Genomic DNA, 23,698 nt, shown 5'->3' on the forward strand with positions numbered 1-23,698 from the left:
CTGATCCTTAAGGGCCCTCGGATTGAAACCAGAGCAGAAAGCACATTGAGTGGACAAATGCGCCACTCCCAAACAAATCACACAGAGTGTGACCATCAGCCGGGGAGAGCTTATGGCCACACTCTATACATTTTTTGAAAACAGGCTTCAGCTGATCAGCCATAGTCCTGCACCCAAAAGTAACAGCACTACCTATCAGAAAAACCACACACAAATACAGGTAGGGGAAGGGTAGTCCTAACAACCACTCTCCAAGTTTGCAAAAACTTTTTTTTTTTGAACGACGAACAAGCGATACACTAAACAAGGGGAGGAAGGGAAAATATTCACTCAAACACACACTAGATACAAGTAATAATACCACTTACTATCTCTAAAATCAGAGCAAAGGAGACCATGATGCACACTACTGGCGTGGCAAACAAGATTTGAGAGAAGACAGGAGATGATAGGGCATTATGGGTAAGGGGAGGAGCTTGGAGCAAATGCTAGATAAAAAGTTGCCAGCTCGGCTCCGATACGAATCCATATACCCACAGGTTGCAGATAAATTGAAGTTAACTACTTCAGCTCAATAGATACTGGAATGATCACTGCTGCAGTAGCCTTAGCTATATGGGTCATATCCTGCCAAGGATGTAACAACTGGCCATCTCCCAAAGATTCAGTGCACCTTCCACAAGTCCAAACTGTCAAGCAGCTTGAGCTAAGCTCACTAAAGGACAAGTTTGGCTGCCAAGCCCTTCAGAGCATTCCTGCCAAGAGAGAAAGGGAGGGTAAGCCCTGAAAGGGCAATTCTAGGAACAAAAATAAATAAATGTCCTCACCCTGGCATAAAAAAAAACACATTAAAAAACAAGGTGGGTGGAGGAAGGCAGAAGCTAATGCAGCAATGATCATCTAAACATCAACAGTTGTGTTAAGTTTACTTACACAACTGTACTGTGTTCATCACACATTGCAGTAGCCTTAGCTATATGGATAGATTATGCCAGCTTATTACATTTGAGAGGTGAAAGGGGAATGATCCAGAAGCCCCTAACAAAATGGTTCTAATAAAGCCTGACCTGAGCCTACAACTATAAGCTTGATTCCTTTTATTTGTAAAACTATATACTGAGGACCAAGGAGCAGCTTATAGAATATTTCTAAAATCCAACCCTTTCCAAAAGGCACAGATGAAGCTAAGGCCCTGGTAGAGTGAGCCTTGACCCTACCTGGATTACTTTTGTAATCGGAGTTTAACAAAAGACAATCATCTTTGACAACCTTTGGGAAATGGTCTGTTTTGACACAGGTTGCTCCTTCTTACCTTCCCAAGAAACGAATAACTGAGCTGAAGGTCTGAAAGATTTAGTGGAAAGGATGGAAAAACATGCAGGAACATTCCTGTCCAAGGAAAATAAATGGTATCTGTCTTCCAGGCTTTCTTGTACATAGTCCAAGAACAGACACTTGCCTGTTGATTGTTCAAAGAGGAAGCAAAGAGGTCTACTAGGAGGACTCCCCACAGATGGATGAAATCTTGGAAACCCCCCTGATCTAGTTTCCATTAGTGAGGGCTGCACTGGTCCTGCACAGCTTGCCTGTCACGCAATTTTGTTCTAACAGAATGCAGGGTGCCTGCAGCTCGTGACTGTGCTGAGAAGCTATATCAGAAGCTAACATGGCTACCCTGTAAATGGAATACTACCTGGATACCCACCCACTGATGTACCACATGACTGTGCTACTGTCTATAACAACTTGAAGAGTCCCAGGGACCAAACATGGTTCAGAGAATTGAGTGCCTTGATCAAGGCAAGCATCTTTTTGATATTTATATTCTTCCATTTGTCCTTGGTAACCCTCCTGAAACTGGTCCCCAAGCAAAGTCCGCAGAATCTGTGGTACTAACTGCTTTGGAATAATGAAAGCAACAGGGAGCCCTGGGTTTAAGGATATCTGTTGCCACCACCAAACGATTTCTCTTCTGACAAACCCCAGCACCAGCATTTGAAAAGACAGAGTTTTGGTGCTAGGACAAAAGAAATTTAAGATACCACTGTATCATTCTCACGTGAAGTGCTGCCACAAGTATCATGAGAATCACAGAGGCCATGAAAACCAAAATCTTGAGGTATTCCCTCACAGTTACTGAAGTTTGAGTGGAGAACCTTAGAAATAGCTCTAGATATAGACCTATTTTTCCAGTACAAGAAAAGCTCTTTCAACTGAATTGTCTAGTTGACATCCCAGGAACACAATCCTGTGTGAAGGAGATAAGAAAGACTTTTGAATGTTATCTTTGAATCTCACCTTGTGTAAGAGGTCTTTCACCAAAGAGAGAGATTCCTGACACTTTGATGAAAAAGAGACTCTGCAAAGATAAGCAAATCATCTAAATGCAGAAAAATGTGGTACACTGTAGTCTTCAGTAAGCTACAGCTAGAGCTAGATACTTTGTGAACACTCAGAGTAGTGGACAGTCCAAAGGGTAAGGCAGAGAACTGATAATGTGATCCAGACACACACATCTTAAGAAATGTCTGAAGTCTGGATTAACAAGGATGTGATGACAAGCAACTTTTACCCCGGAAACTTGAAAGAGGAAGAGTCAACAGGTTGTAAATCGACATCATTTTGAATTTGGGTACTATCACAAGCAGGTTAAGGAAATAAAGATACAGAACTGGTCTTAAAGCATTTCTTCTCTTTGGCACTAAGAACATCCTTAAATAAAAACCTTTCCCCTACCTGGGAAGGAGAAACTGGTTCTATCACTCATTGGGACAGCATGTGATGAGAACTGGAGGAAAATAAAAGTTATGTACTTACTATATCATTAGATCCATCTTGTCTGATTTTCATCTCGTTCAAACTTGGGTTGTTGGACCCGACCTCAGCACAAACTTCAAAGCTTTATCAGATCCAGAGTTCTCACTCCTTCACCCATAATTCCCTAGACTCTACCTTAGACGCTCAGATCAAATTTGCCCTGCATTTTGTGTAATAAATGAAAACCTGGTACATAAAAGTATCCATCTTAAACAACACTTACTTTAGATGGTTCAAAATGGTTGAGAACTGAAGCCACAGGTGCCAATTTGGAAAGGGGTAGGAGGGAGACAGTTTGAAAAACAGACAACATACATCTAAATGGCAAGTACACAACTTTCATACCCAATGTTGTCCATTTTCGTCCCTGTCAAACGTGTCTGACAGTATTCCAAGCTGTCAAACTGGGTGGTATCAAGAAAAGATATTCCTAAGCATGGTGGAACCAAAGGAGGAATGTGACCTGGATTGAGTGTCCAGCTTATAGTGAGACACAAGTGTGTACTATAGCCCAGTTGGCCACGGTACAAATGTTAATGGATAATCCTCTGTTAAAGGCTGTCGAAGTAGAATCTGCCATAGTTGAATGGGCTTTTGGTGTACCCTGGAAGGGTAAATTCTTCTTCTTATAGACAAAGAAGATGCAATCAGAGAGATTTCAGGATAAAGTAACCTCAGAAACTGCTCAACCAAATTTTGGTTTCAAAAAGGAAATGAACAATTGATAGTCTATCCTGAATTCTTTTGTCCCGTAGATACAGAATCTGGGCAGTCTGTGTACATCTAACATATGCAGCAAATATTTGCCTTTGTTTAAACACTTTGGAAAAAACACAGGCAACTTTACTGACTGATTTAAATTAAATCTGGATGCCATCTTCAGAATAAAGGCGATATTACTCCTAAGGGAAACTATCTTTGTGAAACACTAGACATTGAGGCTTACATGAAAGGGTGTATAACTCTTGAGATTCATCTGGCTAATGTCACTGCTACTAAGAAAATTAGACCTTCATTGGTATCAGGTTCACATGGAGCTTGAGTCAAAGTTTGTAACAATACTGATCGTCCCATTGAGGGGCTGGGTCTCTAACAGGAAGTCTTAGTAGAACAGTATCTTTCAGGAAGGCTTTCGAGAGTTTCTGTGAAGCTATTAGAATGTCTTTACATCCAATATGGAAATTTGAAATTGCAGCCTACTGTATCTTGATGGTGGCAAAGCTGGAACCTTTATCGAAAAGATGAGATAAAAATTCTTGCATGGATGGAACAGGTACTAAAAATGGATCCAGACCTTTACAGTAGGCCAAAACTGAAAAAAAAAAATCTTCCATGTATTCTGATGAATTTTTCTAGTGAACAGTTTTCTGTGAAGCAGAAAGAATATTGACTACTGCTGGAGAATGCCTGGTGTGTATCTGGCTATGCTTAGAATTGGGGAACCATGCAGTTAACTTCATGGACATTTGGCCCAAAGACTGCAGTCCAGACAGGTGAGTCAGTAGGTTTGGATATTAATCCAACATCCATGGGGGTGTACTAGTAGAGGAAATAGGTAAGGGAACCATGTCTTTCAGGGACAACAGGTGGCAATACAGATCACCCTGGCCTGGCAGTCTTGTTTTCTGTTTGAATTTGTTCATTAAGTACAAAACGGGGAAGACATACAAAAGACCCAGGGGCCAACTGTGGACCAGAACATCCTTTGGTGATTACCCATGTGAAGGGATCACGGCAAAATACCTGATGCATTTGTTGTTTACATAAGATGCAAAGAAGTCACAATAAGGTTGGCCCCAGCAAATGAAAATTACATGTGTTGCTGTAAAATTGAGGGACCACTCAAGAGGCATCAGAACTGTTCTGCTCAATTAGTCCTCTGCTACACTGGATAACGCCAGGATGTACGTTGCCATCAAAAAGCACTGTGAAGACATCACCCACTGACAGACTCTCATGACCTCTCAACAAAGAGGATAACAATGGGTTCTTCCTAGCTTGATGTACTATACCACTGACAACTTATCAGTTTGTAAAGAAATCTCATCCTTGGGGAGGAGATCTTGAACTTCCTGCAACACTAAGAGGACAGCTCTCAACTCCAAGACATTGATTTGAAGACTGGCCTCTAGTGATAACCATGTCCCTTGGACCACTCTCCCTTCAAAATGTCCCACCACCCTAGAAGGCAGGGAGGCATCCAAGGTCAGTGCTGCAACTGGCGATTCGACCCGGAAAGGGTGACCCTCGGTCACATTCATGGATGTTATCCACCAAGCAATATGTTGTTGCATATCCGCATAATTTGGATATTTGAATGTAAAGGGTGAATACACCGAGACCACTGTACTCCTAAAGTCCATTGCAGTACTCTCCTGTAGTATCTGGCTAAAAGGACCATTAATAATGTGGACAGCATGAGACCTAAAAGATGCAGAACAACCTCGCTGATAGCGATGGGTGATGCAGTACATGAAAAGATGTAATATGAAGTGACAGAACTCTAGGCTGGGAAAGGTTGACTATTTGCAGTTTGGTGTCTAGGTGGCATCCTATGAGCTTGTCAACATTTTGGTTGTTTTACAGAAATTCCCAAGTCCAGAAGCAACTGGAGTACCTGATCCAGGTGTTATAACAGTAGATGCTTGGTGGCAGTGAGAAGCCAATCACTAAGGTACAGGAAGACATGGATTCCCAGTAGGCACAGGTGGGCCAGTACCACGGCCATGGATCTTGATGAACATCCTAGGGGCTGTGTTGAGACCAAATGGTGATCCCCAGAACTGGCAGCGACTGGTTTCAAGCCAGAAGTGGAAATATTTCCTGGATTACTTTGCTATTTTTACATGATAGTAGGCATACTGATTTATTCATTCATTATTTATTTTACATTTGTTAACAGGGAAAGTCCGACTGGACACATATCCATTTTCAGCGGAGGCCCGGGGAGAAAAGCTCCAATAGCATGTCATAAAGAAATTACACAAGAATATCATACAGAGATATAGGTGCCATAGAAACATAAGTTATGTATAGATTAACAATTCTTTTAGTAAGGTCAGCATACAGAATTCTAGTAGCAGGGTTTATATAGAATATAAAATATAAACACAAGAAAAACATTTTTTTTTCTTTCTAAATTATGAGTACTCTCAATATTTTGTTACAGAAATAACCAGTGATTATTAAGCTTTACAGTGAAAGGAATTAGGGGACCTTTAGTAGAATCCTTGAACATGGTATTGGTGCAGATTAACCTGGGGAGTAGAATGAACAAAGCCAATTGTTTGAGAAGTGGGTTCTCAGGAGTTTCTTATAGTGGAGGTTGATGATCCATGGAGCATATTCAATCATCCTTCCTCAGGAGAGGTATAATAGACTATACTGTGACCATCCAGAACTTTGTTTCACAAACTGTTTTAGGTGACTGAGATGCAAAATGGATTTTAGGTCCCCAGTCATCTTTGGTACTAAACAGAACCTAAAATAGGCACCGGATTCTAACTGGTCGTGGGGGACCAGGTGGATAACTTTTTCGAGCAGCTTTGAAATTTCTATGGCTACTGAGTCCTACTGACTGGGTATGACATCAGGGACGCTCTTCTTTTCCTGGGGTGGTAGTGAAAAGGGAACTGAACAGCCTCTGGATATTATTTTTAGCACCCAGGAATCTGAAGTTATTCTGTACCAGGCTTGAGGGTGCAGGAATAAGCACGCCCCCCCCCCCCGAATGCCTGCAGGGTACAGCAGTCAGGTAACCATTCAGGACTGCTGAAAGACTTTGTCTGAAAAGGGACCATGAAAACCTTGTTTATGCAGCCTGCCTCTGCCTCTAGGGCATTATCCATTAGAACTGCCTCCCCCTCTGCCCCTGGGAGTCATGGAAAGTACTCTGGCTTGCGGAACCACATATTGTCTGACCACTGATTCTTAGAGAAAGTTCTTTGTGGGGTGCAGAAGCATACTCTCACCTCAGAGAGAGTCTTACCATCCTGTTGATTTCTGGTGACAGTGTGTTCTTAACTTCAAGTCCAAACAAGGTGGAATCATCATAAGGCGCATTTACGAAGGACAATTTAAACCCTTCTGCAAAGTTAGAAAGGCATATCCAGGTGTGATTGCACATGGTGATGCTGGTGCCTAGTGTTCTGGCTGTGCCAATAGCTGCATTAGACAGTAAACATATAGCTACATTAGAAGAGAACTGCAGGATAGAAAAAAATGTGAGTCCATTGTTTTCTGAATATCTGCAGGTAATACCCCCTGAGAAGGACTTTGTGATCTGTCTGGTCAAGACCTTCTGGAATCTTAAGTGAGCCAAATAGTTCAGCGATCTAAGGGTGAAAGTCGCTGATGCATAGGCCCGCTTCTCAAATCTGTCCATCACATTAGATTCCCTATTAAGAGGATGTACAGAAGTACTTTCTTCCAAAAGTTCCTCCCTGGTGGCTGCTGCCACCACCATATCTTCTATCAGTGGACCTTCACTCCAGTGTTTTCCAGTCCTCAGGCACAACCAAGATGAGATCTGTTTTTTATTTTGGAATGGGCTCCACCACATCAGGAACTTACCATGCCCATTGGGCCCTAAGGTCGACAAGTGATCAACAGGAGGCACCATCTAGGATGATGTTGGTCTGGAACCAAAGGCTTCCAAGAGCCAGGACTAATCCTGCAGAGAGAGTCTTGGGACAACCAACCTGCGCTCTGCTTCATTAATCCTAGAATATCACCAAAGGTGCAATCTTCAGAAAGGGAGCAAAGAGAACCTTCCCCTTCTTCTAAGTCAGTATCTTCAATGAAAGACTCTGGGAAGGAGTCCAACTACTTTCATTTGCACGTCTATTTTCTGCGGACACCTTATGTGGGAGCAACCGCAGGTTCAGAATCAGACAGGGAGCTGACAAACCAGACTTCCTCGGAAGTCCTTGGTACTGGCTGCTTCCTGTCTAACAGCATGACAAGGAGAGGAAGCAGACCCCAGCTGGCATTTGAGTGAAGCCAACCTGGATGAAGGCAACTTGCCTTTGCTATTTGCCTAAACCCTTTCAAAGGCTTTGAAGGTCAGAGCTGCCAGTGGCACCAAAGACTCCCCTCCAGGAAGGAAGGGAGAGCCCTTGGCACCAATGACCCTCTGGTCCCAAAGCCGATTTCTGATCAGAGTTGTCTAGAACTGAAGCTCAGAGGGAGAGAGAGAGAGACAGCTCAGAGAATCTCTGTGTCAATTCACTCCCTCAAAACGCAGCACCAAAGCTTCATCTCCAAAGCTCATCTTGAACAAAAGGCACCAGTGTTGAAAGAGAGGGAAGTAGTTAGTGAAGTCATGAGCAGCTCTTGTGCTGACAAAGGTGCTCTGGTACCAGCCAGATATAATAACACTGGACCCAACGGGTAAGTCAGTATGGATTCCAGTAAGGAAAGGTAAGAGCCAGAACCCACTACTTTCTCAGGAGGATTGTACCAGGATAACCCAAAGATGACTTTGCATCCTCAAAAGCTTCTTCATCATTTTGTCGACATTGAGCTCTGTGAAGACCGAGTGGATGATGCCACTGAAGGTGGTCAGGAGTATCTCCTTTCCTGGAAGATAAGGGAATGAATTCTAGGACCCACCAGTCCAAGGAGTATCGAGCCTGTGTTGAAGGCAATCAGACAAGAGAAACAGTTGGATCCAATTTAAATCAAAAAGTGCTTCAACAAAGTATTAGTTTAAGGGTGTGCACACTTATGCAACCAACTTATTGTATGTTTTTTATTTTTCATATTTTTTTCCCCTTACAGATTTGTTGTTCAACTGAATTGTACAGGTTATAGGTCACATTAATGGTGGGAAAAGTTTTGAAATGATTTATTGTGGTCTCATTTTTTAATCACAAAAACCTGGCATTTTAACAAGGGTGTGTACACTTTTTATACCCAGTGTATATTCAGCCTTATTTTCAAATTTTGGAAAAAAAACTGGCAATTCAATGGATTGATTAAGATTATTTTCAGATTCAAATTTTGACAAAAAGGAAGGATTAGTTCATAATGAGACTGTGTCCTTGTGAAAAAAAACAAATATGGTGGTTTGATAGATAGCACTTGTAGCTCTGCAACTCTTCTTTCTGATAAGATAGCCACTAGAAAAATAGTTTTCCATGATAAAAATTTTAATCTACAATTGGCTGCTGATTCAAAACGAGGGTAGACTACATGATACAGAATAAATTAAGCCCCAAGGGGGAGATGAATCCTTGTATGGAGGCCTCAATAAAGTTGTCCCTTTAAGAAAAGCTTTACAGAGTGCATTACACATAATAGAAGAACCATTTTCTCCTAAATGGAAATTTGATGTCACTGCTGATTGAACCCTGACAGTAGCTGCAGCAGCTCTTTCATTGAAAAACTTAGCTAAAAAATCTATAATGAAATGTAGAGGAGCAGGAAAAGGAACATGTTTTGAGTTTGCCCAAATCACAAATTTCTTCCATTTTACTTTATAAAGTTTCCTTGTGGAAGTTTTGTAGGAAGAGATCAAGATATGTCTCACTGGTGATGAAAGAGAAGGATATCTTGTTATTAATGAAACTGGAACAGCCAAGCGGTCACTTTGATGATGTATAGATTGGAATGAACCATTCCTGAATCATGTGTCAAAAGATCCGGAACTGGGTTCAGTATTCATGGTTTGTCCCAAAGATGAGGCCAAAGGAAGGGGAACCAAATTTGTCAGGGCCAGTAGGGGGCAATAAGAATTATGGTTGTCTTCAACAAACTTGCTTTCTGTATTACTTTGGGAATCAGGGGTGTGGGTGGGTAAGCATATAGGAGTCCCAGGAGCCAATCGTGAACAAGTGCATCCCTCAGGGTATCCCCCCGGAGGGGGGATTAGGGCAAAGTATTTGCTGCATTTGATGTTCCTGGACAAGGTAAACAGGTTGCAGAAAGGCTGGCCTCATTTTCGGAAGATCTCTTCTGCAATTTCTTGCTTGAAGGACCACTCGTGAGCATTAGAATAGTTCTGCTCAACCTGTCTGCTATCACATTGGATTTCCCTGGTATGTGCGTTGCAATTAGAAAGCAACTGGAACAAATTGCCCACTGCCAAACCCTTAGGGCTTCTGGACAAAAGTGGTAAGATCTGGTCCCTCCTTGTTTATATACCAGACTACAGACATGTCTGTCTAATCTGCTTTTGTCCCTGCAGGAAGAGAGTCATGGAAGGCTTGCAACGCTAAAAGCATTGCTCTCATCTCTAGAACGTTTATGTGCAGATGGGCCAAGTGAACGTGCCAGGTACCTTGGACTGTCTTTCCCAGATAATGCCCCCCCCCAACCCTATCTGGGAAGTGCCTGTGGTCATTGTAGCTAGAGGTTGGGGAAGTATAAAGGGATGGCCATGAGTTACCTGAGGTGACTGAATCCACCATAAAAGGTCTTGTTTACAAGAGCTGGTTATCAAAATTTTGAGAGTCACTGGAAGTTCTAGGAGAGACCACTGTGTTGACAGCAGCCACTGAAGTAACCGCATGGTGAAGGCATGCTAACGGTACCAGAACAATTGTAGCTGCCATTGTGCCAAGTACTTGAAATACAAGTGTGGCAGGTGCTCATTACTTCCTTATTAAAGTCATTGGCTTTGTTGATGTCTATTAACCCCCACCAGATGCGCACAGTAGAAAGCCCCGACACAAACCCCACCCAACATCCACGATCACGGCAAAGTCACTGAACACTCGTGAATCAATATTTTTTCAGTCTGTGGTCAGCATGAATATTCATTGTTGAGACCATGAAACTTCAACAAATTAAGTAATGGAATAATCAAAGGATAAATCCATGAAATCAAGTCCTCAAAAACCGTGACATCATGTTAATGGATTTAAGCAGTTACAGCACCCTAGTAAATCAGTTCATTTTTTAGCTACTGATGCATAAACTGCCTTTTTACTTCAGAAATTGTCTAGCTGTTATACTCTATACAGGATATAGCCCATAAAGCCAAAGTTACTTGCCGCAGTAATCATTAGAACATCTCCCTTTATGGCAAGTTTACTTGCAGTACTATAAATTTTAACAATATGCAAACTAAGCCCGAATATACATTAGAAAACACATTACAAGAAAATTCAAATAATAGAACAACCATTTGATAGAACATAAAAACAATTAACAGAATTGCAGCTCATATATAATGCCATTAAAACAAAATTGATTCTCTTCAGCTCTGAGTTCCTAGAAAACATAACTATTTCAATGGTAGCTTCTTTCAATAATGCTTCAGTTGAAAATCTATGTAGCACAAAACTGACTGTAGTTACCACTGATCATAACTTAAAATTTGACATAGGTTCATAGGTAGGTACTAGGCTATCGGCCCTAGGGCCCATACAAGCCTAGCCAAAAAATGTACCCTGGCTTTCGCCACCCAAGAAAATTATTTTCCTGTGCCCCTGTCGAGCAGAGCCACAGAAGTGATCCCCGAGGTGACTTTCCCATTTCCCATCCAATCATCAAGATTTTTCTTGAAGAGTGCTAATGAGGAGCTCTGTTTGACATAGACAGGTAGTCTGTTCCAGAGTATGGGAAGTCTCTGGGACAGGAATCTATCCCTCCAGATAGACTAACTGCCCTCATTGGGCATTTTAAGCCTAGCCAGTTATCCCATGTGAGAATCAAACCCTGCCCCTTGTGTTTCTAAGGCAAGCACCTTAACCGTCACACCAACCTCCCACAAACTAACTGCCCTTGTGGGCCATTTCAAGCCTAACCAGTTACCCCATGTGAGAATCAAACCTTTCTCCTCGTGTCTTTAAGGTAAGCACTTTAACCATTATACCAACCCCTCCCACACAATCAGTGCTGCCAAGGTTTGAACCCTGGACCATGTATACTACAATCAGAACAATGTACCACTACACCATTTAAGCTATATACAAAATATATAGTATCCAAAGCAAATAAGATGTTTCAGATACTTTAAAGCATACAGCCCAAACTGTCCTACTACAGATCTCATCACTCGTAATTTAAAAAATAAACAAATTACATGAATGGGAAACAAACCCGCAACAAAATGCAAACTTGTAGCTAATCTACCAACTAAAACACATCACTGGACAGCTCTATAAAGACTGAATTGTTAGAATATCACTACACCATATTAGTATTATAACATGGAAAACACACATACAAATAAAAATAAATGCCCAACCCTAAGTACAGAGGTATAACCCACCTAGACTAAAATTGCAGAATAAAAAGCAACTAGTAAATCAATTTTTTTAACACTGCATATGTAAACAATGCAACTCTATTCCCCTAAAATTACAATTACAATCTAACAAAATATGTATACAAAAAATAAACTGGATAATTCTAAATGCAAGAAGTAAAGGCAAACATAACTTGTAACTGTTCATTCTTTGTTGACTGAGTTAGTATCATGAGGCTACCAATGTAAACATTGACCACTACTTTTACTCCATCATTGCAACCCAATCAACTTTGACACTAACACCTCCTTATATTTTATATATTCACTTTCCTCTCCTTGTAATCAGTCAATTTGCTGATGCTATTGGAATACTTATTTCCTTTATCATCAAAGTTAACACTTCCTTATACGGGAATGTTGATGAAACATACTAGTTTACATGCCATACATAAAACTTTTCAAGGAATGGTAACCTATGAAAAGTGCTATTTCTTCACTTTCAAGCATACAAATTCTGTTTTTCTGTGTATAGTCTGCATTCCATACACCTCATTTAAAATACTGCTCTCTAGATAAATACCAAAAATGTGGTGATTCTCAATCCAGCGCAGGCCTCTTAAGAAAAAGAAGCCGAGTATCCTGTTAAAACAAATGGAAATAAACAAGGCAGTGTGTCATTTTCAATTTGATTCTCTCTCAACATTCTTACAAATCACGGGGAATACAACAGTTATTTGCCAAATACTGACTTACTTTTCATGTATCCCTGAAATATGCTATCCCAAAGCAATGTATGCATGATGTCACTGGCAAATCTGCACTCCGTGTCACTCATGCCACATTTGCATATTGCATCACTGGCTTCTGGCTTGTCAATCACTCAGGCCACAACCCATTCCTGCTCGAAATGGCCGGTGGGTTAATACACATCAACAAAGCTAACTCACTACTAAACATCATAAAGTGTGTATCCTTTCTGGAGTAAGATTTGCTATCATTCTGTGTGTATTTAACTCTGCTCCTACAAAATTCAATTCCGGACAGGATTTTAAAGCATATTTTGCGTAGTTTATCGTAATACCCAGCCTTGAACAGGTTTGTAATGTAGTCTCTCTGGCCTGTAGCAGAAGATGCCTGGTCAGGGCGGTTATGAGCCAGTAGTCTAGACAGGGTAACACCCAGAATCCTTGTCTCAGGTGACCCGCCACTACTGCCATGCATTTGGTGAACACTCGGGGGCTGTAGTGAGACCAAAGGTCAGAGGTCAAAACTGAATGACTGGCTCTTATACAGAAGCACAAATGTTTCTTCGACCGTCTGTTTATTTTTATGTGGTAGTACGCGTCTTGGAGGACTAAAGAGCACATCCAATTGCCTTTTTCCAGAAATGGAAGTATCGACTGCGGCATAACCGTCTGGAACTTGCTCTTCTTTAATGATTTGTTTAATTTGCTGACATCCAAAATTGGTCTCCAGTCTGCTGTTTTCTTTGGAACTAAAATGAATCTTCAGTAAGTTCCGGATCCTTTCTGATCCGCAGGGACTTCTTGGCTGACTCTTTTGTTTAGCAACTTTGAGACTTCTAAGGTTGCTTGTTCCATTTGATTGGGTAGAACGTCTGGAACTCTTGTGCTTTTGGGAATCAGAAGGGGAAAGGGAATAATGTAACTTCTGGATATTATTCTTTCACTCATTTGTCATTTGTCTACCCAGGCTTGAAGGTGCACAGATAATCACCCCCCCCCCCCCACCCACACCCAGACTGCCTCCAGAGGTGGACAATCGGGCCTCCCTTCAGGAGCACAGAAAGGGCTTTCCAAAGAAAGTTTCTCTAGATCCTTGATTTTGCAGGCCTCCTCTGCCACATGGTCAACATCTTCCATTATTGTTCCCCTTCTGCCTCTGGAGGAACTTTCACCCAGTGTGTCTGGGGAAGACCTTTGAGATCTCCTTTACCACATCTTTTCACTACCTCTCTGTCCTTTGGGAAAGGGTCTAGTAGCAGTGGAAAAACATACTCCAATGGTAAATAAAGTCTTGCCGTCTTGTTCACACCTGGTGAGTGTTTCTTTTACTTTGGGCACAAACAAAGAAGAGCCATCGAATGGGATGTTAATGAAGGAAGACGAAGTGTTCTGCGAAATCGCAAAGGTGCACCCAGGCCTGCCTCCTAAGAGGCATACCTGAACCTGCTTGCCCTACTCTTTCCATCTGCTGCATATGAAATCAGCCTCATGGACAAGTTTTTTTACAGAGTTTAGGGTAGCGAGCTGTGAGGCTATCTTATCTGGGACCCCATCGGCTACAGCTTCTTGGGGGGTATCTGACCGTTCTTTTAAGAGATCCCTCTGTAGTCTCGTGAAATGGCATAGGTAGCTCAGAGACCGAAGAGCAAAGGTCACTGAAGAAGAGATGTGCTTCCCATATCTAACCATGGTCCTAGTATCTTTATTAAAAGGATGGATAGAGGAAATTGTTTCAGAGAGTTCCTTTTTAGTGGCCACCGCCACAACCATGGCATCTACAGCTACTCCCCCGAAAGACAAAACTTTTCTATCCAAGTAAGTAATATACTTATCTGGCCTCCTAGGAGTGGGCTCTATGATATCTGTGGTGTCCCACACCTTCCTATAGATTAAATCATTAAGCTCATCGGAAGGCAGAGTCACCCAAGAGGTGGAAGGGTGAGACCCAAAGGCGTTCAGACAGACTGAGTCCTCAGCCGAAGGGGAGTTGGACTTCCAGCCAACCACCTCTGTTTTAACATTTCCAGGATGTCTCCTAAGGACACATCTTCAGGAGGTGACTGGGAGGGAACCCTTCTGCCTCACTGAGGTCAGTGTCTGAAGTGACTGGCTCCTAGGGTGAGTCCAGGTGCTTCCTCTTGTGACTTCCTCAGAGGGGTAATCTGGGGATATTTCAGAAGGGGGGGGTCTCTTGTGGGATGTCCTGAGGCCTTGAGTCTCTGTGTTCCTGTGGATGGATAACTTGAGCAGACAGACACAGACTGAGAGGATGAAGGAAGTTCCTGAGTAGCCTGCATTTGTGTCTCTGGAGACAATACTCTCCTCATAATCTCAAACACCCCCCGCTCCTGGTCTGAAGAAATTCCTGGATCCGACAAAAAAGAAGCTGGAGCCAATGGAACCCCCAGATCAGAAAACAGTTGACCTGAAATTGAAGTAGGAGCTGAACTTGCCTGCACTGAAGCCCCGAGAGGTAAGATCGGATCCAACAACTGTCTGATCCGATCCAGCTCCCCAGCTCCAATGAATTAGTGTTGGCTCCTAGAGTCCTCTGGCTCCAAAAGAGTGGAGAAACTCAGAGCCGATGTCTGATCCTTAGAGCCTTTGGGCTTCAGATCCAACTCTGACACTAGCAAAATCTCAAAATCTTCTGGCTCCGAAGCATGAGGTCAGATCAGTGGAGAAATAGGTGCTGAGGATGGGGATGTTGTTGGATCCAATACCTTTGGGTTCGGATCCAATAAAAGCTTAGCCAAGGCCGTTGTCTTCAGGAGTCTCTGCTGCACCACCCGATCCACATCTTCTTCAGAAAGGATCCTGGTTGACCAGACTGAAATGGTTGGAGACTTCACCAAAGCAGGAGGAGAATGGAGCAAAGGACACACTGGATCCAACGCAGGTGATTGGCTTCGTATTAAACTCTGCTGGAACTGAAAAGCTCAGAGTTGAGAAACTTAATTGATTCGGGATCCTTGTCGGATCTGGTCTGTATCTGCTCTGATGAAGAAGCAGGGGAAGACATCTTTGGTATTTTTCCCTTCGGCTATGATGCAGACTTTGGAGCCGAGGAAGCTCTTTTGGTAGATTTGTCAGATTTAGTAGACTTGTCCGACTGGTCAGATTATGAGGACTCTGGTCTTTTAGATATGGCTTCTGAGAAGGGGGTTTTCAATAACCCTTTCCAAATGAACTTGTTTTTATCCACCAATAATGCCCTTTGATTGAAAACATAGCATATGAAGCACTACTCTTGAAGGTGCAATTGCCCTAAACAATGCACACACAATGTATGGGTTATCGCTTAGGGGCATCTTTTTTCCACAGTCCTCACATTTTTTAAAACCTAATAGTTTATTATCTTTCTGAGACATTTTAAGCAGAATAAGACAAGGAAAGGGTCAAACAAGAACAGAAAAGAAAAAACAGGAAATAAACAAGACTAAACGCCCTTCAATTTAAACGGACATTCATAGATTAGTACTAGGCTAACTGCCCTTGCGAGCCATTTTAAGACTAGACAATTATCCCTTGTGAGACTCAAACCCTGCACCTTGTGTTTGTAAGGCAAACACCTCAACCATTAGGCCACCCTCCCAGCCCAGTTAGAGAGTTAAGTAACAGTACACTTACTGCCTTAACCTTTTTTTTTAAACCAAATTAGCGGACACATACAAAAGATTAACTTTAAAGGGAGAAGTAATGAATAGGTTAAACGTTAGTTAGCAAAAAGGAAAAGAAGCCCTCTAAGTAAAAATGTGCTTAAAACAGGGAGAGATCAAGCAATAATAAAGAAAAAGAGAATTAACAACTAAAGCTATAATATTTGAAGAAAATGAAGTACTTAGCCCAGAGCTGTTGAAAACGCTTTGATCTTTGTGAGTGGCAAACAAGATCTGAGGTAATTGCGAGGTGCATTCTAGGATAGGGAGAGTGCTCACACACTTGTTGAAGGCTTTGAGCTTTGGTAAAGGCTGAGATGGATCTGATGGATCGGATCCGACCCATCAGTGAGAATAAGGTGAGATTGGACTTCATCACATAAATGTTTTTTAGGTTTATTTATACGACTTTCCTAGGAACTTAGTCTGCCTCAGGTGCCATCTCCTTTTCCCATCTCCTGGTCTACAACCTCCCATATATCTTGGCTCAAATTCCCATTGCCAGGTCTGATCGTGATTCCTCTCCGTTAACAGTCATTACAGGCATGAAACAGCTGCAAATATAGGTTGTGCAAAGATGTACATGTTCGCCATGTGATAACATATCTGAGACGTTAACAGGCAAGCAATAATACATAAAACGTGACCATCATACCACTAAATGCCATCAGTACCAGGTGCCCCACTGTATGGGCTGCTGTGATGACTAGCCCTTAAGGGCAATCCTCTTCATTCTCAGAGCTCAGAAGTGTTTTACCTGGACACACAAATCTTTTCTTCAGTCAGCCTTACTGAGTCTTGGTCAGTCTCTCTCTTCACATCCAGGTCAATAAGGTTGGAAATTAGAATTTATACCTTTCATTTGCTGATCAAGCACCAACATTTACAAATTATTTTCTGGTATCAGACGCACGACTGTCATACAATGTCACATATGCATTATGAAAACCCAGGCATCTCGCAGATAGCAATAAATTGCTTACTTTTAATAGTACTTAAAACGTCCACATTACTCAATTTTTTTTTTACAATGAGATCTTTAAACAGCTGTGTTTTTCTTTTTCTTTGTTCTGAGGACGAAATTTTGAATACATCAACCTTTACAATAAATAATACAAAGTAATATGCTACAAGCGACAACAAAGTTATACCTGAACTTTTATTTACACAATATTCTGGCATGAAAGTTCTGTCCTTTTTAAACACATGAACTAATTTTTGTGGGAGTGGATTCTAAATATATCAAATTTGTAATAAAAATACACAATAATAATGTAAGACAATACATAAAACTCACCTGATACTCTGGCGTGAAGGTTCTGCTTCATAACAATGTTATCATTTTCTGAAAAGGACTGGAAAACAGTCATGGCTGCTCTACGCAAAGCATTGTCAAATACAGGTAGAACCTCTGTTGGGAAAGCGATCAAGTATTCTGCAACTTCCATGCTAGCTTCAAAAAGGGTCATGGCATTCACAATTACTGAAAAATGTGCTCCATCATCAGGCTCTTGTAAAATCTGCAATATATCATTCCTGTGATGTTCTGAAACATAGGACTCGAAAGTCTGCCCTATCACGGCAACCTGTTCTGTATTCAGCATCATGCCGCCTATGAAGAATACAATAGAAAGACAAGTAGTTACACTACAGGATAAGCTGCGTTGCTGCATTTAAATAGATGCATTTTTTTTTGAAAATTCATAAATTACTCTGTTAACTAGATACTATTTAAAGTGTGCATCATGCTAAATAATTGCACTAATAGCCAGTGCTGAAGAGCCAAAAATACATGTGTGCAAGATATTACTATAACAGCAGATGTCCTACTTCTCACTTTTGCAATATTCTTTTTATTTGGGATATCCTGCAGAAGATAGCCTAATGTCCTCTCCAGCATATCAAAGCCTTTGCACTTTCCCAGCATCATACATATGTCTTACATGCAAAGCATAAGGTGCATATGTGATATACAGGATGCCTAATTCTGAGAACTAAAGTGAACCAGGAGAACTAGAGCAACCCCAGAGAAATATTATTATGACCATTCCAAGAAAGAAAATAAAAGGAGACAAGTATGCAAGGGGAAACCCCTCAGCCAGCAGGAAAAAATAAAAAAGGGGGGATAGGAGGGAGGGACCAAATACTACATCCGTTAGAAGTTAGACACCTAGTGTTATGGAAAGGCCTTACACAACTGCAGTATGTCATTCCTCATTACTGCTGCAGTATTCTTTATACTTGGGAGAGTACAAAAGCTACTGGAAAGAATGGGAGGAGAATGGCAGTGAAGAACCCTCCACAAACCCATGAAAGATAACCCGGGCAAATCCTGCCCTGGGCCTGGAAATGGCATCCAATTTATGATGTTTGGTAAAAATGTGAACAGATCATCAAGTAGCAGCTTCCAAAAATGATCTAGCATCCATACCCTTGGAAAAAATCACAAGAGACAAATGCCCTGCTAGAATGAGCACAAACAGAAGAGGAATGCTGCTTGCCATGACAAGAATAATAAAAAGAAACGGCCTTAAAGTTCCAGAAGGAGGTTGTTTGTTTAGACACTGCCAAACTAAATTTTCTAGCATGAAAAGGAAATAAAAGTTGCTCAAATTTTCTGATACATTTTGTCATGTCCATGTAATATCTGAGCAGTCTTGTACATCCAAGGTATGGAACATCTTCTCACTTGCAGATTGTGGGGAAGGAAAAAAGGAGGTAAGATGAATAAACTGATTCACAGACAAAACATTAACCACCCTGGGCATAAAAGAAGGATTAGTGCGAAGAGTCACCCTGTGAAAAGTCAAAAAAGGAGGAACCACCATGATGGATTGATGTTCAGAAACTCAGAAGTAAGAGCCATCAGCAACACAGCCGTCCAAGTACAATGCAGCAGGGAAGAAAAGGCAAGTTCATACGGCGATGGTCAGTTTTTCAAGAACAAATTTAAGGTCTCAAGAAGAAGGAACAGGTCTCCTAATATGAAGGAAGCATTTTAGGAATTGTTTGACTTCAAGACTAGAAGTCAAAGGAAAATTCAAAGGCAGAGAGGCAGAGATGGCTGACAAATGAGTCTTGACAGAAGAATATGACTAACCAGTGTTTAGCAATTCGCACAAATAAGAAAGCGCTGTAGGGACTCCCACAGAAAAAGGGTCCTGGTCATGTTTGAGACACCAAATAGAAAATCACTTCCACTTAACCACACAGAATTTTCTAGTAGTGGGTTTTCTTGCCTCCTGCAAGACCCAAAGCATGTCCTGTGCCAAAACCCTATCTCTCAAAATGTCAGCTGAAATGTGGAAAGTCGGGGTGAATGAGAGACCTCTTGTCTAGTGTGACAAGATCCATCCTGTAAGGGAACCTGTGATTGCCCCTGGCCAGGTGAAAGAGAAGGGGGAATCAGTGCTGTCTAGGGCAAAAGGGAGTCGCTAGCAAGATTTCGGGTGTGCCCCACATAATCTTGTGCAAGACCCTGGCAAGTAGAGGAAGTGGGGGATTGGTATATAGGAACATTCCCTTCCAAGAGAAGACATGGAATCTACGTTCCAAGCCAATGGATTTGGAACTCTGGAAGAGAACCAAGAAGTTGTCTGTTCAGAGGGGAGGCAAATAGAAAAGTTATGTAAAATCTTACCATAATCATAGATGTCCTTCTCTTCCATGTTGCAGTATTCTGCATATGAGCTTTCCCTTCAGTCTTGCGCATGTACGGCCAATATCCAAAAGCTTTCAGTCCTTCTATGGTGCATGAGACATCTGACGTGGATGAGAGTTTGTGTGCCATAAAGGTGATGGCACGCACCACTCTTCAGAACAGTAGCCCCAGTCGGAGCCAAACCTGTAAGGGCAATGCTTTACCATTGCCATCCAGAAAGGGAACTTATTAGCTGACAAGAGGGGAAGGAGGGTGGGAAGAAATACTGCAACATGGAAGACAAGGACATCTATGGTTATGGTAAGATTATACACAACTTTTCTATGTCCTTCTATTCCCATGTTGCAGTATTCTGCATATGGGTGAGTGCCAAAGCTCACTGAGGTTGGGGTGGTGGTCTAGAGGCAGACTCCAGGAATCCATGAAGGACAGCCCTGGAAAACCCTGCCCTAGATCTGGAGAGGAGGTCAAGCTTGTACTGCTTGGTGAAGGTGTGGACAGAGGACCAAGTAGCAGCTTCCAGGAAAGAAGAGGTATCCAGACCCTTGAAGAAGGCTCCTGAAGATGCCATTGCTCTTGTGGAATGAGCTTTAACTGTACCCTGCAGGAACTTACCATTGAACTGGTAGCTAAAGGTTATGGCTTTGGAGATCCAAGTAGAGATAGTCTGCTAGATCACGGCCTTCCCCAGAGCTCTGGGGTGAAAGGACAGAAAGACTTGGTCAACTTGTCTGATATACTTGGTGTTGTGCAGGTAGAATCTGATCTGCCTGTGAACATCCAAGGAATGCAGCACTCTCTCACGGTCTCCTTGTGGGTTTGAGAAAAAATGGGTAACTGTATGGCCTGATTGAGGGACAAGTCATTGACTACCTTGGGGATGAATGACAGATTTAGCCTCTGGACTAATCTGTCATTGACGACCTTGGGGATGAATGACAGATTTGTCCAGAGGTTAACCCTGTCCTTGTGGAAACCTAAAAAAGGAGTAGCCATAAGGGCTTGGAGTTCAGACACTCTCCTGGCTGAGGTTAGGGCCACTAGTAGAATTGTTTTCCAAGTACATTGCTTTAATGAGGCTTTGTCTGCTGGCTCAAAGGGAGGTAGTATAAGCTTCTCTAGCACGTAGTTGAAGTCCCAAGGAAGGTGGGTTTTCTGGAGGGCCAGAGGTGCAGTACCCCTTTGAGGAAGAGTTTGCAAGGGAGTCTGTATGCTAATGGGGGATCCAAAGGCAGGCAAGCTGAAATAGCAGACATGTGCTTTGATGAATGAGTAAGCCAGTCCAGGCTGCAGTAGCTCACACAAATAAGACAGCACTGGAGGGGGTTCATTCAGAAGCGGATCCAGCTGTCTTTTATGACACCAAATAGTGAATCGATTCCACTTGGAGAGAGATGATTTTCTAGTATTTGGTTTCCTGACCTCCTGCAGGACATTGAGTACGTCCTCATTGTAAAGGTGTCTAAATAGGATCAGAATCCTATCAGCCGCATGATAAGGTATAGCATCTGCCACTGGATGGATTAGTGATCACTTGTGCTCTGTGAGAAGGTCCACTCTGGGAGGTATGCCTCCATGAGATCCGAGTGGATTCTGCAACCGAGGAACACAATATCCCATGTTGTTTGAAGATGGGATTTTGGAAGATTTACCTGAAATCCCAGTGACTGTAGTAGGGTCACCACAAACTGGATGTGCCCTTGCAGTATTTCCTGGCTGACAGCTTGGATCAGCATGTCGTCCAGGTAGGGAAATATCTATATTCCCTTTGACCTGCAGTAAGCCACCACAGATGCCAAGACATTTGGTAAAGACTCTGGATGCAGTGAAGAGTCCAAAGGACAAGGCAGAGAATCGCAAGTGAGAAGAGCCCATCAAGAATCTTAAATATTTCCTGTGTGAGGGTCTGATTAGGATGTGGAGGTAAGCATCCTTTATGTATAATGTAGCCAGGAATCCCTGTGGGATAATTAGAGGGAACAGGGCTGGCAGAGTTAACATTTTGAAGGTAGGTACTTTTAGAAAGAGGTTGAGGTAGGAGAGGTCTAGAATGGGTCTCCATGGTCCATCCTTCCGGGGGACCAGGAAGAGTCTTGAATAGAAACCTCTTCCTTCTGCAGAGGAGGGGACTGACTCTATAGTGCCCTGGTCTAACAGTGTCTACAGTACTGGTTGTAAGAGGTGCAGCTGCTGAGTAGGTGGTCAAGGAATGCCCCACCATGTGAAAGGTGAGATCCAGGACATGAAGTAACCATTTTGGAGGATGGACAGGACCCACTTGTCTGAGGTGAGAAGGACCCAAAGAGGGTGACCGTGAGAGAGGTGGGCAGACAGAGATACAGAAAGGGGGGGTTGCAAGACTGGCATGTAGTCAAATGCTACCTGCCCTGTCTCGAAAGGGAGTCTTCTGGCTGGAGGCGGGGTTTGCTCTAGGTGGAGGAGGTTGTTTTCTGGTGGACTTACGAGGCCTTGAAGGAGGAGTGGGTCAGGAGTCCTTCCTAATAAACTGCATTTTGGAAGGATAGTTTCTGTAAAATGAGAAGTTATGTACCTACCATAACGTTCCATGTTAGTTGTCTTCTCTCGCCTTCTTTCTTGCTTGATGGGTTCGGAGCCGATCCTCGGCTCCGACTCGGCACTTGCTAAGCTCGAGAGTCACTTTTACCAGCTCGAGGCAGCCCCATATCCCATGATGCAAGGCGGTAAGTACCCAGATCTCGTTTGTACCTATAGGGAGACACACCTAACACAGAAAAACTTTCCACTGAGGAAAGAAAGCAATTACCCTAAGGAAGGGCTGAAAAGGGAACCAGGTAACTAACTGGTGCCTAAAGAAGCAATCTTCCAGACAAAGGAGCACAAGGTCTGTCCAGGCAAGGGGGTAGGAGGGAGGGTCGCAAGAAAGAAGGCGAGAGAAGACAACTAACATGGAACGTTATGGTAGGTACATAACTTCTCAATGTTAAGTTGTCAATCTCGCCTTCATTCTTGCTTGATGGGACCGTGTCCCTAGCACCTCTATCCTGGGTGGCTCAATGGAACAGACTCTTGAGAACCGTAGAACCAAAACTGGCTCTATCCCTGGAGGCCAAATCCAATTTGTAATGAGAAACAAAGGTATGAGGAGTGGCCCAAGTGGCTGCTGCACAAATAGTGTCTACAGGGAGTCTAGCCTGAAAAGCTGTGGTAGTGGCTAAACTTCTGGTGGAATGTGCTTTTGGTTTTGAGCACAGCTGTTTGCCCCTGAGCTGATAGATTTCGGAGATGGTGGAAGAAAGCCATCTAGATAAGGTGACTTTGGAAACAGGAAGGCCTTTCTTATTCTCAGCATAAGAAAGAAAGAGTTGATCGGATTTCCTGAACTGTTTTGTTCTGTCCAAATAATATCTGAGTTGGCGGTGAACATCAAGATAATGTAATTTTTGTTCCGATCTGTTGGAGTAATTAGGGAAAAATACAGGGAGATCAATAGATTGGTTCAAATTAGTTTTTGAAGCCACTTTAGGCAAAAAGGATGGATTAGTTCTCAAGGATACCCTGTCCTTGTGGAAGACCAAATAAGGGGGACGAACAGAAAGGGCATGAAGTTCTGACACTCTCCTGGCCGAGGTAATAG

General features: G+C 42.5%; 1 protein-coding gene across 2 annotated transcripts in view; it reads right to left on the minus strand.

Moving 5' to 3' along the window:
* Positions 1-23,698, minus strand: part of MCM9 (minichromosome maintenance 9 homologous recombination repair factor) — a 1,342,783-nt gene that overhangs the window by 1,073,475 nt on the left and 245,610 nt on the right. For both annotated transcript variants that reach the window (XM_044074397.1, XM_044074388.1), the window contains exon 3: positions 17,719-18,033. In XM_044074397.1, coding sequence (XP_043930332.1) covers positions 17,719-18,028 — 310 coding nt within the window. In that variant the 5' untranslated portion in view covers positions 18,029-18,033. The remainder of the gene's footprint in view (positions 1-17,718; positions 18,034-23,698) is intronic.

The sequence above is a fragment of the Protopterus annectens genome, chromosome 1.part1 (assembly GCF_019279795.1).
Source record: "Protopterus annectens isolate FY-2018-M chromosome 1.part1, PAN1.0, whole genome shotgun sequence".
NCBI classification, from domain to species: Eukaryota; Metazoa; Chordata; order Ceratodontiformes; family Protopteridae; genus Protopterus; species Protopterus annectens.